This window comes from Oncorhynchus mykiss, chromosome 6 (genome assembly GCF_013265735.2).
Source record: "Oncorhynchus mykiss isolate Arlee chromosome 6, USDA_OmykA_1.1, whole genome shotgun sequence".
NCBI classification, from domain to species: Eukaryota; Metazoa; Chordata; class Actinopteri; order Salmoniformes; family Salmonidae; genus Oncorhynchus; species Oncorhynchus mykiss.
The window spans coordinates 17,602,875-17,616,466 of record NC_048570.1 but is presented as its reverse complement, the minus strand read 5'-3'; the positions used below and the strand labels follow the sequence as shown (position 1 = coordinate 17,616,466).

Below are 13,592 nucleotides of genomic sequence, written 5' to 3'. Positions count from 1 at the left end.
AATGTCGTTCCACTTCATGATTGTGTCCCACTTGTTGTTGATTCTTCACAAAAAAATACAGTTTTATATCTTTATGTTTGAAGCCTGAAATGTGTCAAAAGGTCGCAAAGTTCAAGGGGGCCGAATACTTTCGCAAGGCACTGTATGTACGGTAGGACCAAATCAGAGAGATAGGTAGGAGCAAGCCCATGCAGTGCCGTGTCACTGGCCTACACACAATACCCCATAAAGTGGAATTACATTTGTAGACATTTTTACAAATTCCAAAATGTCTTAAGTCAATAAGTATTCAACCCCTTTTCTTATGGCAAGCATAAATACGTTCAGGAGTAAAAATGTGCTTAAAAAGTCACAAAAAGCCTGAAATGTGGCAAAAGGTCGCAAAGTTCAAGGGGGCCGAATACTTTCGCAAGGCACTGTACATACTACACAGTACACACAGAAGAAGTGAATCAGTCAGTGTACTGTGACTAGGGCTGCATGCGTGGCTTTTGGAATACTTTGCATTGATGGACATTGCACGCTGCTTCATATTTAAATGATGTCACCTTCTTCTCCCCCTCCAGTCCTCCTGCTCTGCCTCCAAAGAAGCGCCAGTCTGCCCCCTCCCCCACCCGGGTGGCAGTAGTGGTTAACGTTGATAGTGTTTTGCTGTTCCGTGGGAATTGTTGTAGAATCAATGCAATATTAGCCACTTTCAATGTAATCTACCGAAACAAAATGAACTATGCAAGACTTAGTATGCAAAACTAACTGTGCGAGAGATTTTCTTGTAGGCAGAGCGCATTGGCGTAGGATTCTATTGCATTGACAGGCATGGCTCCGGTCCGTACTCTACACAAACCGGTGCGCCATATTCAATCAGAGCTGCAGTAGGGCCATATGCAAATTGCCATATATGGATCTGTACCATTTACATTGAACTGGACTGTGTTTATAGCATGAGCAGTCATGAGTAGATGTGTTTGTTTTGAGATCAAAGTGAGAGCTACATGTAGCCACGTGTGCACCATTGTTCATATGTTTTGCTAGTCAGTGAGTTATTAGCCCATTTATAGATACTTTGTTGTCAACGATGGGGGAGTGGTTGCTTCCTACAAGAGCACAAAACGTGTGCGTTTCTAGCCGTCTTTGTCAGGTAAGTCAAATTAATAGCTTTTTTCCCTCAAAGGGGCAGTGTTGTATTTTGAGACCAGCTTGAATACTCTAAGTAGGCAGGGGTTAGCTTAATTTGTCTGATTCTCAGTAATAATGGTATGGGAATAATTATGCATTTTTATTTTGTAACATTGTTTTTTTGCATCAAACAACACAACAGCATCTTTAGTTACCTTGTCTGAAGAACAACTGGATTAACAGGTTAATGTCAAGCCCTGCATGTTTTGTTTTTTTTAAGTCTCATGGACTGTAGGCCTTACATTGAACACCACCCATTGGCTGCTACTGTAGGCTGCATGATAGAACAGTTATTTTCTCCATTGTTTCAACATTATGATCAAATAGCCACAGTAGCCTACTTGACCACTGTTAACTGTAACTTGAAGTGGGTACTGCCTCTGTTCAGAGTAAATGTGCGGCGGAAGTTTTCACAATGTTCAAGTTTGCGCCCAGCAGACCTTAAATTTGCTCAGTGCCCCAAAACAATTGAGGCAACATTTCCCAACAGTACTTTTAATCTCTTAGGATATAAAACTATCTATTCATACTAAAAATATATAATGCTATAAAACTCTAATATAAAACAGTCATTTACAATCTATCAAATCCCTTAAAGAGCATGTGACCTTGGTTGCACACCCATGAATTCTTCAGTCACTCCACTGTTCATTAACTCAATCTGATTTCCCTTCGCATGCAAACAAACTGGCTGCCAAGAGAAAGGCTCACGAAGACACCAGATGGCAGAGAAGAAGCAGAAAAAGACCAAGAAACAGTAGCCACCTAACAGTGGAAATTCATCAAGGACTGGTTTTGATTTGTATGGTTGTCATTCATACAAGGTTAACGTCTCATGAAACTTACGGGTTTATTATGGAAAATGGTCCCATGGAGATTGAGATTTATGTTAGTGTCATTTGTCAAGTATGTTGGCAGGAAGGAATACTGGAGCAGTCACATTGTTGCAAAATATTATCCACCCTGCCTCGTCAAACGTTGAGGTGAATGTCTGCTTTGTTCTTATTTGTGTGAACTCTGGATATTCTGGTCAGTACTCTAAAAAGATTTTACCACTGATTAACCTTATTTTAATCTATTAAATGGGGTTCTGTGTACTCCATTTACTGTTAATGACTAACATAAACAACAAGCCCTCCTGTCATCAGAGAAATTAACTTAACAAAAAAACAACACTTTTTGTATACTTTAAAAAAAGTAGGACACTGCTTGATGTGTAATTACAATAAATAGTTTTTGTTTAAAGTAACCCACTTCTTTGAACTTGAGGGCAGGGAGCGATGCATAGGGTAACGCTAAGTTACAGTTGAAGTCGGAAGTTTACATACACCGTAGCCAAATAAATTTAAGTTTCACAATTCCTGACATTAATCCAAGTAACAATTCCCTGTCTTAGGTCAGTTAGGATCACCACTTTTATTTTAAGAATGTGAAATGTCAGAATAATAGTGATTTCAGCTTTTATTTATTTCATCACATTCCCAGTGAGTCAGAAGTTTACATACACTCAATTAGTATATGGTAGCATTGCCTTTAAATGGATTAACTTGGGTCAAATGTTTCGGGTAGCCTTCCACAATCATTTTCCTCTCTCATGAAGCCATCTATTTTGTGAAGTGCTCCAGTCTCTCCTGCCGCAAAGTACCCCACAAAATTATGCTGCCACCCCCGTGCTTCATGGTTGGGATGGTGTTCTTCGGCTTGCAAGCCTCCCCCCTTTTCCTCCAAACATAGCAATGGTCATTATGGCCAAACAGTTCTATTTTTGTTTCATCAGACCAGAGTACATTTCTCCAAAAAGTATGATCTTTGTCCCCGATGTTCAGTTGCAATCCGTAGTCTGGCTTTTTTATGGCTGATTTTTGAGCAGTCGCTTCTTCCATGTTGAGCGGCCTTTCAGGTTATGTCGAAATAGGACTTGTTTTACTGTGGATATAGATACTTTTGTACCTGTTTCCTCGAGCATCTTCACAAGGTCCTTTGCTGTTCTGGGATTGATTTGCGCTTTTCGCACCAAAGTACGTTCATCTCTAGGAGACAGAACGCATCTCCTTCCTGAGCGGTATGACGGCTGCGTGGTCCCATGGTGTTTATACTTATGTACTATTGTTTGTACAGATGAATGTGATACCTTCAGGCGTTTGAAAATTGCTCCCAATGATGAACCAGACTTTGTGGAGGTCTACAATTTTTTTTTCTGAGGTCTTTGCTGAGTTCTTTTGATTTTTCCCATGACGTCAAGCAAAGATGTACTGAGTTTAAAGGTAGGCCTTGAAATACATCCACAGGTACACCGCCAATTGACTCAAATGATGTCAATTAGCCTATCAGAAGCTTATAAAGCCATTAAATTTTCTGGAATTTTCCAAGCTGTTTAAAGGCACAGTACATGCACTAAGTTGAAACTTCTGACCCACTGGAATTGTGATACAGTGAATGATAAGTGAAATAAACCATTTTTAGAAAAATCACTTGTCATGTGCGAAGTAGATGTCCTAACCGACTTGCCAAAACTTGAGTTTGTTAACAAGACATTTGTGGAGTGGTTGAAAAACTAGTTTTAATGTCTCCAACCTGAGTGTATGTAAACTTCCGACTTCAACTGTACCCATGTCAACTTAATGTCTTTTCACCGTTTTTGTCACATAACCTTTTCAAGACTCCATTATGAAGATTTAAGTTGTGCTGATCCTTTGGATTAAGATACCTGTGTCAGTGTCCTATTGTAATGCATTACTGACTATTCCTTCTATTCACTGTACCACTCACTGGGAGCCAAATCATTTATTGGTGCCGGTTGTGTCGGTCTGTGCATGACAGAAGGCAGCCTTCTGGGTTCCATATATGCTGGTGGTGGCACCGTCGGACCAACTCTGATACCAAATAGGTGGAATCTGATGCCACATCATTAGGACTGTGGCGGGGACAGAGGCTGAGGATGCCTTGTTATCAAAGTAGCCTTTTCCACAGTGCTGAGCTGGCCTGATTATGCATCCCCTTCATTGCTGTAGGCCACTGTCCATAGGGTGGCGCACAATTGGCCCAGTGTCGTCTGGGTTTGGCCGTGGTAGGCCATCATTGTAAAAAAAGATTTGTTCTTAACTTAAGGTTCAATTTTAAAAGTCCTGAAACCATGACGTGAAAGCACAGTACATTTGGCTTGGCCTGCTTTGGGTAAATCAGGCATGTGGTGGGGGCTGAGTTTGGTCCACTATCCTGACCTGTGGGTGGTAATGACGAGGGACTGCCCTCTGATGCTGTGATCTCAGTGGGTTAGGGGCCAGTCCCTCCTGCTACTCAATCTCCTTATTCACTGACTGACCCTCCCACTCACCAGCATGCCTCAACTACATTCCACACATGCCAGCCCGAGTCTCAGCCTGGCACTTGGAGCGTGTGCCCGCCAGGGTGCTCCACGCTCAACAAAAGGTTGAGTGTTCAGACTGGGGGGGGACTATCGGTATGGTCCCTCTGGTTTGAAGGGCTACAGTGTGCTGAAAGGGTAGGACAGTGCCCACCTCCCTTACTGTAATGGTCAGTGCTGTATGACCACATATTGTCACATCCCGTCTCCCAGAGCCAAATGGACTCCTCAATCCCTGGCTCGTATGGTCGTTCTCTATTGACATCTTACTGCTGTTGAATGGCCGGTAGTGGTACAAAATACAGTGTTCCATATTCTCACGAGTACAAAAGACTAGCTAGGCAAATTTCCATTGAAATTGTTTTTAAGTCCAGGAGTAGGTTGAGTCTGAGTCAGGTAATCGGGCCTCAATTTGAAACAAAATGCAGAATTAATAAAAAAAGCTTATAGAAGCATAATCAATCTATAGCTTCAAAATATAAATAGGCTGTTGGTCCTTTAATTTGAGAACGGTAACAGTTCTCCAGCCCGTCCCTCCGAGTGAATTTAATTTAGGATTGTTTCTAGAATGTATTCTGTACTGTAACTGGGTTCACTACAAAACAAAGACTACATGAAATGCAATACCCATTTATTTTCAGTTTATTTGGACAATAATCTATTGTCTGTCATTCCTAATAACAGCCCTTGGTTGTGTGTTATTTACAATAATCCATGTGTTTGCATGCCTTAACTTTATTTGTATATTCTATTCATCCAATTTTTGTAAAAAGTATCTACTTTGCTAAAACAATTTTTGAGCAATACTGTAGTGAGACAGCAAGCTTGGAGAAGATGGCACAATCGAGCTCTTTGTGCCTTGGCTCTCTGCAATTGTTCTTTTTATACTATTTGCTACCACTCCTATCAGCTTTCAGCTCAGACTAGTGTCTGCTCTCAATAGCCTTCTGTATGCAGCCAGAGAATAGAGCCCATGCCCTCTTCCTCTCCATCTCTCGTTCCCTCTTTCTTTTTCCCTTTGTGTCTCTCCCTCCCCTCTCGTTCTCTTTTAAACACAAACAAGTGCAAGTCCTGACAGGGAGCCTGATGTCACAGTTGGCTGTATTCAGCTGGATCTCGTTCAAAAAGTGGAGCAGAAGAATCAGGTGTGCATAATATACAAAGAGAGAGAGAGAGCGCACCTGCCAGATGAATTGGCTATGGAGCGTTGGGCATAACATATGTAATGAAAAGGAAAGCACTTGACTATGTGGTGGGGTTGTGACACTGTGTGTGACCCGACGAGCAGGCACAAGCAACCAGTGGACCGGACAGCTCTTCTTGAGATGCACTGCTATGCACTCTGAGGAGAAACAACAGTCTTAGGTTTTAACTTCAGTTGCATTTTTCATCTAACTGCAGTTGCGGGATTTATGCACAACAGGGTAAGTGTTATGTTTTACGAAGAGAATTATATGAGGATCATTTGAAAATTAAATGTATATTGTTTTTTGGTCGTATTCTTTGACAAACGGTTTAATGGAATGATCAGACTGCAACTATAATATATTTTTATCTCAAGTTTATGAGCTCTGAAATGTGAGCTGAAGAAAATTGTTTCTGCCATGCGATAGAGCAGCCCATTTAGTTTCATTCAGACGAGTTCTTTGGGCATTGCCAATGAGATGGAGTGCATAGTAACTTTGCCCTCATATTGAATGCTTTCCTGAATGTCTCTTTTTGGGGTTCATTGTCCCGTATGTCGTCATGCATCGTATGTCATTATGTGCTTCTGTGACTGAAGGTTATGACATCATTAGATAATGGATACATTGTTGCGTATGTAATTTGTGGAGAGCGTGACTTTTGCCTTTGACCTTCACCTTACGATTCGATTTGAATGGTATTGTATGCATAACGTCTTAGCACCTACTTATATCAGACCATACTCAGACAGTAGATGCAATAAAACGGGACACATTAACAGACACCTGCCCAACAAACAATACAATGCCATTACAGTATAAAGTGGGGTCCGAAATTATTGCGAGCCTTTATAAAGAGCAAAAATGACACTAAAATAAACTGTTCAAATACTGGGCTACAGGTAACTTCCAAAATAATGGAAACGCTTGAGTAAACGAGGGGTACACCTGTCAAGTGGGTGGATTATCTTGGTAATGGAGAAATGCTAGCTAAAAGGGAAGTAAACAAATTTGTGCACAACATTTGAGATAAAAAATATTTTTGTGCATTTGGTAAATTCCTGGGATCTTTTATTTCAGCTCATGAAACATGGAACCAACACTACCTGATGCGTTTATATTTGTGTTCAGTATATTATAAAATAATATAATTTCAAAACAATTTTGAGCATACAAAATAGCTCAGTATTTGAATTATTTATTTTACACAGTAATTTTTGCTCATCTTTATCAAGGTTGTCAATATCTTCAGACCCCACTCTATATTTCTATATCACAGCCATCATTATCTGAAATGATGACTCCATTCGGGTTCAGAAATTGCCAGCAGGTGTTAAACGCAGGCCCCTGGTGGCCCCTCAGGTTTAATTCCAGGTGCATCCCTCCCAGAGGCAGAGGAAGCACTCAGCCTAACGAAGCACACATCTATCTATACCAAGGTCCATTTTCAGGTTAAACAGCTCCATGCAAAGTCCCCTGTTCAGGAGGACTAGTGCTCAAATGTCTCCCATATATCCCAATGCCTGGGCTGGTTTGAGGGCAGGGAGAATGGCCCCTCATGTGCCTCCATAATGGCCCCTTCATGAAGCTCCCTGACAAAAGAGCAAAAGACACTATCTACTTTATCTACTTCATCACAGCAATTATCAGTAACAAAACATATATTTTTTTCCATCAGACAAAAAATGTATCACACAAGTGTCTGCAAAATTGGAACAGTGATTCTAGCTGATGTTAGACCCAAATGTTTCCAAGAGATTTCAAAATTATGGAAACTAGTTTTTGATCTTTTCAAGGAGCTGTTTTGAGGAGAAACCTCAAACATAAACAAAGATTTGGGAGCTTTCTGTGAAGTCAAGAGTATTTTGATATAGGTTTCTTGATTTGGTTTGTCTTTAGTATAGTTTCTCCACACTGCTACAGGTGGAAACCGGGTGACCCATGTTACCTACTGAATGCTGACTTAGCCTCTGGGTCACTGTGTTTGCGTTTACACAGGTAGCCCAATTTGTATATTTTTTTCACTAATTCGTCTTTTGACCAATAAGATCTGAAAAAGATCTGATGTGAAAAGATCTGTTGTGATTGGTCAAAAGACCAATTAGTGGGGGGGAAAAATATCAGAATTGGGCTGCCTGTGTAAACGCAGCCTGTGTGCAGTCCGATCGGATTCCAGGCTACAGGGTGAATAGCTGCAGACTCAGACTGGATCACTTTCCAGCCCAATGCATTATTCATCTAAAGGATAGATGACACAGAAACACAGGGTATATCCGGCCTTGCTGTAGTGTAGCTTCACTGTGCACTGTTCCGATTAAAGGCACAGTGGTAACACTTTTCTTAAAGAATGCAGGTGTAATGCTTATAACTTGTTATAAGAATGTTTAAGCCTTTATATTGTCTTGCAATTTTAAGTCTCTATGTATAACATTTCAAATTAAATGATCATAAACTCTTGAGTATATAACTTTCATGATTAGGTGCTGGGACATATACCTTCTTTGGACAATATGCCGTTGGGCAGTTTTCTAGGAATTGTATAAAGGATGCAGTATCAATCAATCAATCAAATATATTTATAAAGCCCTTCTTACATCAGCCGATGTCACAAAGTGCTGTATAGAAACCCAGCCTAAAACCCCAAACAGCAAGCAATGCAGATGTAGAAGCACGGTGGCTAGGAACAACTCCCCAGAAAGCCCAGAACCTAGAGAGGAACCAGGCTCTGAGGGGTGGCCAGTCTTCTTCTGGCTGTGCCGGGTGGAGATTATAACAGAACATGGCCAAGATATTCAAACGTTCATAGATGACCAGCAGGGTCAGATAATAATAATCACAGTGGTTGTAGAGGGTGCAACAGCACCTCAGGAGTAAATGTCAGTTGGCTTTTCATAGCCGATCATTCAGAGTTAGAGACAGCAGGTGCGGTGAAGAGAGAGTACAAAACAGCAGGTCCGGGACAAGGTAGCACGTCCAGTGAACATTATGTGGGTTGAAACGATCAAGGAATGCACTTTTTATTTTATTTTTTACATTTGCTCAACGTTAACCTAGTAGTTGATGTGAAGTTACAGTGGGGAGAATAAGTAAAATCCAGAAAATCACATTGTATGATTTTTAAGTAATTAATTTGCATTTTTTTGCATGACATAAGTATTTGATACATCACAAAAGCAGAACTTAATATTTGGTACAGAAACCTTTGTTTGCAATTACAGAGATCATACGTTTCCTGTAGTTCTTGACCAAGTTTGCACACACTGCAGCAGTGATTTTGGCCCACTCCTCTATACAGACCTTGTCCAGATCCTTCAGGTTTCGGGGCTGTCGCTGGGCAATATGGACTTTCGGCTCCCTCCAAAGATTTTCTATTGGGTTCAGGTCTGGAGACTGGCTAGGCCTCTCCAGGACCTTGAGATGCTTCTTACGGAGCCACTCCTTAGTTGCCCTGGCTGTGTGTTCGGGTCGTTGTCATGCTGGAAGACCCAGCCACGACCCATCTTCAATGTTCTTACTGAGGGAAGGAGGTTGTTGGCCAAGATCTCGCGATACATGGCCCCATCCATCCTCCCCTCAATACGGGGGGACCTTGCGTGCGCTGCAGGATTTTAATCCATGACGGCGTAGTGTGTTGCTAATGGTTTTCTTTGAGACTGTGGTCCCAGCTCTCTTCAGGTCATTGACCAGGTCCTGCCGTGTAGTTCTGGGCTGATCCCTCACCTTCCTCATGATCAATGATGCCCCACAAGGTGAGATCTTGCATGGAGCCCCAGACCGAGGGAGATTGACCGTCATCTTGAACTTCTTCCATTTTCTAATAATTGCGCCAACAGTTGTTGCCTTCTCACCAAGCTGCTTGCCTATTGTCCTGTAGCCCATCCCAGCCTTGTGCAGGTCTACAATTTTATCCCTGATGTCCTTACACCCTCTCTGGTCTTGGCCATTGTGGAGAGGTTGGAGTCTGTTTGATTGAGTGTGTGGACAGGTGTCTTTTATACAGGTAACGAGTTCAAACAGGTGCAGTAAATACAGGTAATGAGTGGAGAACAGGAGGGATTCTTAAAGAAAAACTAACAGGTATGGGAGAGCCGGAATTCTTACTGGTTGGTAGGCGATCAAATACTTATGTCATGCAATAAAATGCAAATGAATTACTTAAAAATCATACGTGATTTTCTGGATTTTTGTTTTAGATTCTGTCTCTCACAGTTGAAGTGTACCTATGATTAAAAATTACAGACCTCTACATGCTTTGTAAGTAGGAAACACTGCCGATTTTGCAGGTTATCAAATACGTGTTCTCCCCACTGTATGCTTTAAGTGAATGCTTTGGAAAAACAACAATATTGCGTAAAAAATGTATATGTCATTGAAAGATAGTGATCTAATAATAGCACATAACATGAGACATTTCTGTAACATTTGTCATAACCTGCCATAATATGGTCATAACACTGTCATTACACATATATTTAGACCTGTTGTGACATACTTTATTTTATGGCCGGTAATGACCCCTACATAAGAGTGTCAAAACCCACGAAACCTACCACACAAGGCAAAACATTCCATTACACCATAGCCTACATGTCAACAGTATGTTTATGCTGTATATTTTTGTATGAAATTGACCATATTAAATTATCATTGTAGTTATGCTTACATTGATGTCATACATGCACCTACCCCAGTGCTCTGTTGCTGATGACTGGGATGAACACAGGAGCAGGACTAGACACCCTCTTTTTGATTGATGACTGACATAAGGGCATGTACGTGACAGGCCTATCTGGCTTATATGATTATGGTGGTCATAATGCTTCTTGACAGAGTCACAAAGTGTATTTTGTTAGTACAAGTAAAGTGACACAGGATGGTCCTAATTCTTCTTGACAGAGTCATAAAGTGTATTTTCTTAGTCCAAGTAAAGTGACACAGGATGGTCCTAATTCTTCTTGACAGAGTCATAAAGTGTATTTTCTTAGTCCAAGTAAAGTGACACAGGATGGTCATAATGCTTCTTGACATAATCATAAAGTGTATTTTGTTAGTCCAAGTAAAGTGACAAAGGATGGTCATAATGCTTCTTGACAGAGTCATAAAGTGTATTTTCTTAGTCCAAGTAAAGTGACAAAGGATGGTCATAATGCTTCTTGACAGAGTCATAAAGTGTATTTTGTTAGTCCAAGTAAAGTGACACAGGATGGTCATAATGCTTCTTGACAGAGTCATAAAGTGTATTTTCTACATGTTTTTTTTAAATGAAAAAAAAAACCATGACTGTGAAGAATTCATTACAACAACAAAGGAATTAAGAAACAAACTTTCAAACAAAAGGAAACTTATTTGCAGGGAAAAAACACATTTGAATAAATGTGGGTTTGACACTCTTATGTAGGTGTCATAACCAGCCATAAAAAAACACAATATTTATCACAACAGGTGTAAATATATGGGTCATGACAGTGTTATGACCATATTATGACAGATTGTGACAAGTCATGTCAACTATTGTGACATGGTTATGACCGTGTCATAATGTGTTAGGACGCTGGGTGTCAAGTAAAGTGTTACCGAAATTTCAATTATGCCTAGAGATAACCTCAACAGATTGAACAGAGTGGATTTCTAAGAGTTGTTCCATTACCAGAGGCACACAATGTCCTAATTGGAAACAGCCATTTGACTGAGCTGCTGTGTGTGTTCCCAAATAATTGGCCACAGGAGACAGTGGATCCAAGGGACTTGCACAATCCATGTCAATGAAAAAGTTGAGGTCATCGATGAACCATAACCATAGAAGATTTCAGGACTGCCAGTCCATTGTTTTGGTACACTGGATAACTTCAACTTAACTTACATTTTTGCTTCAGATAACTTCTATTTGGGACCATGGTTGGCAAGCAGGGGAGGCAATGGAGGTCGATGTGCAAAGGCCTTGTCCTGGGTACCCTACTCACTAGCTGTATGATCCTGCTCTACTGCCTTTCTGCTCCACAGGCCCACTTCAATCTGCCTGAGTAAGCCTCATCCATACTCTTCTTACTGGGGGGGGATGTTGGTGCAATGGTTGGGCATCCTTTGAAGTATATATTGCATCAACAAAATTCAGTAGCAATATACATGTATATGATATAGCCCACAGATGATACAGATACTTTTATTTGCCATATGAATGATGGTAGTACGCTACTGAACTATGAGAGGCAAAAGGAGTTTTCTATAACATTGCATGATGGTAAATCAGTCTATAACATTGGTAATTTGATAATGTGTTGTATTTGTACGCGTGCTCTCCATAGGGGTCCAGTGCCTTACTCCTGTTCCCATCGACCTGCTCAAGCCCACACCAGACTTTTCAAAAACAGCTCACACCATTCACCGGGGCAGACAGGCATCTGCACTCCCAAAGTGGACATCATGTTCATGAAAACCCACAAGACAGCTAGCAGCACACTCCTCAACATCCTCTTCCGATTCGGAGAGAAGCACCGGCTCAAGTTTGCCTTCCCAAACAGCCGTAATGACTTCTTCTACCCCTACCCATTCCAGCGCTCCCAGGTCAAGGACTACAGGCCTGGCATGTGCTTCAATATCATCTGCAACCACATGCGCTTCAACGCACCTGAGGTGGCCAAGGTGCTTCCTACAGACACCTCCTATATCACCATCCTCAGAGACCCGGCTGAGCTCTTTGAATCCTCCTTCCACTACTTTGGCCGCCTGGTGCCCATGACCTGGAAAATACCAGGCGAGGACAAGTTGGGGGAGTTCCTGCGCGACCCCCGCCACTACTTTGACCCCAATGGCTTCAACTCCTTCTACCTCAAGAATCTGCTGTTCTTCGACTTTGGGCAGGAAAACACTCTGGAGCTGGGCGACCCGCGGGTAGAGGAGGGCATCCGGGCCATCGCAGGCCGCTTCCAGCTGGTCATGCTGGTGGAGCACTTTGATGAGTCCCTCATGCTGCTCAAGGACGCCCTCTGCTGGGAGATGGACGACCTGCTCTTCTTCAAGCTCAACGCCCGGAAGGACTCCACCGTGTCTAAACTGACCCCGGAGCTGAGGGTCAAGGCCCTGCAGTGGAATGCCGTGGACTGGAGGCTTTACCAACACTTTAACGTCACCTTCTGGAGGAAGGTGGATGCATACGGACGCCAGCGAATGGCTGACGATGTGGCGGAGCTCCAGAGGAGGAACGCAGTGATGGCGGCAGTCTGTATCGAGGGAGGCCATGCTGTGGACGCAGGGAGCATCCAGGAGACAGCCATGCAGCCCTGGCAGCCCATCGGGGAGAAGTCAATCATGGGCTACAACCTGAAAAAGAATGTGGACAAGGCCCACCGCAAGCTATGCCTTAAGATGCTCACCCCAGAGCTGCAGTACCTGACAGAGCTGGGGGTCAACCTTTGGATCACTAAACTGTGGGGTCATGTGAGAGACGTGATCAACTGGTGACTAGAGGGTGATTAGAGAGACACGAGCCATGGGCCAAGAGAGTGCGGCTGTGGGTGTGTGCCTGCTTGTGTGAGAGCCCCTATTGGATTGCATAGCCTCCAAGGCCTGAATGCCTGCAGAAGATCATAAGGGGTTTGGTTTTGCATAGCCTTCTCAATCATGGTATGATGAACTCTTCCTCTGTGTCAGCAGTATTGACTTGTTTGCCTTAAATACAGTACATGTTTGCAGTATGTAATGTACCTGATAGGTGCTTGAGAACCGCAACGTTTGCGTTAGAATCTGAAGATAAGCATAAGCATCCCTCTTTAAAATGTACGTGTTTATAGGTATAGTATACTGAATACCCTTTATACCCTCAGCCCTGCCAATCTTAGAGTATTTTTGAAATAAAGACTAAATTAAAAAGA

At 42.1% G+C, this 13,592-nt stretch overlaps 1 protein-coding gene and 1 pseudogene across 2 annotated transcripts in view; both read left to right on the top strand.

The window, feature by feature from the left end:
* The window catches only part of LOC110525348, a 22,142-nt pseudogene extending 19,717 nt beyond the window's left edge, over positions 1-2,425 (top strand).
* Positions 1-13,592, top strand: part of LOC110525349 (galactosylceramide sulfotransferase) — a 16,233-nt gene extending 2,641 nt beyond the window's left edge. The window contains exons 1-3 of one of the 2 annotated variants that reach the window (XM_021605383.2): positions 3,533-5,964; positions 11,598-11,744; positions 12,027-13,592. In XM_021605383.2, the coding sequence (XP_021461058.2) occupies positions 11,617-11,744; positions 12,027-13,182 (1,284 nt within the window). In that variant the 5' untranslated portion in view covers positions 3,533-5,964; positions 11,598-11,616 and the 3' untranslated portion in view covers positions 13,183-13,592. Of the gene's footprint in view, positions 1-3,532; positions 5,965-11,597; positions 11,745-12,026 lie in introns of those variants that run through there. The other variant, XM_021605384.2, reaches the window with a different exon arrangement.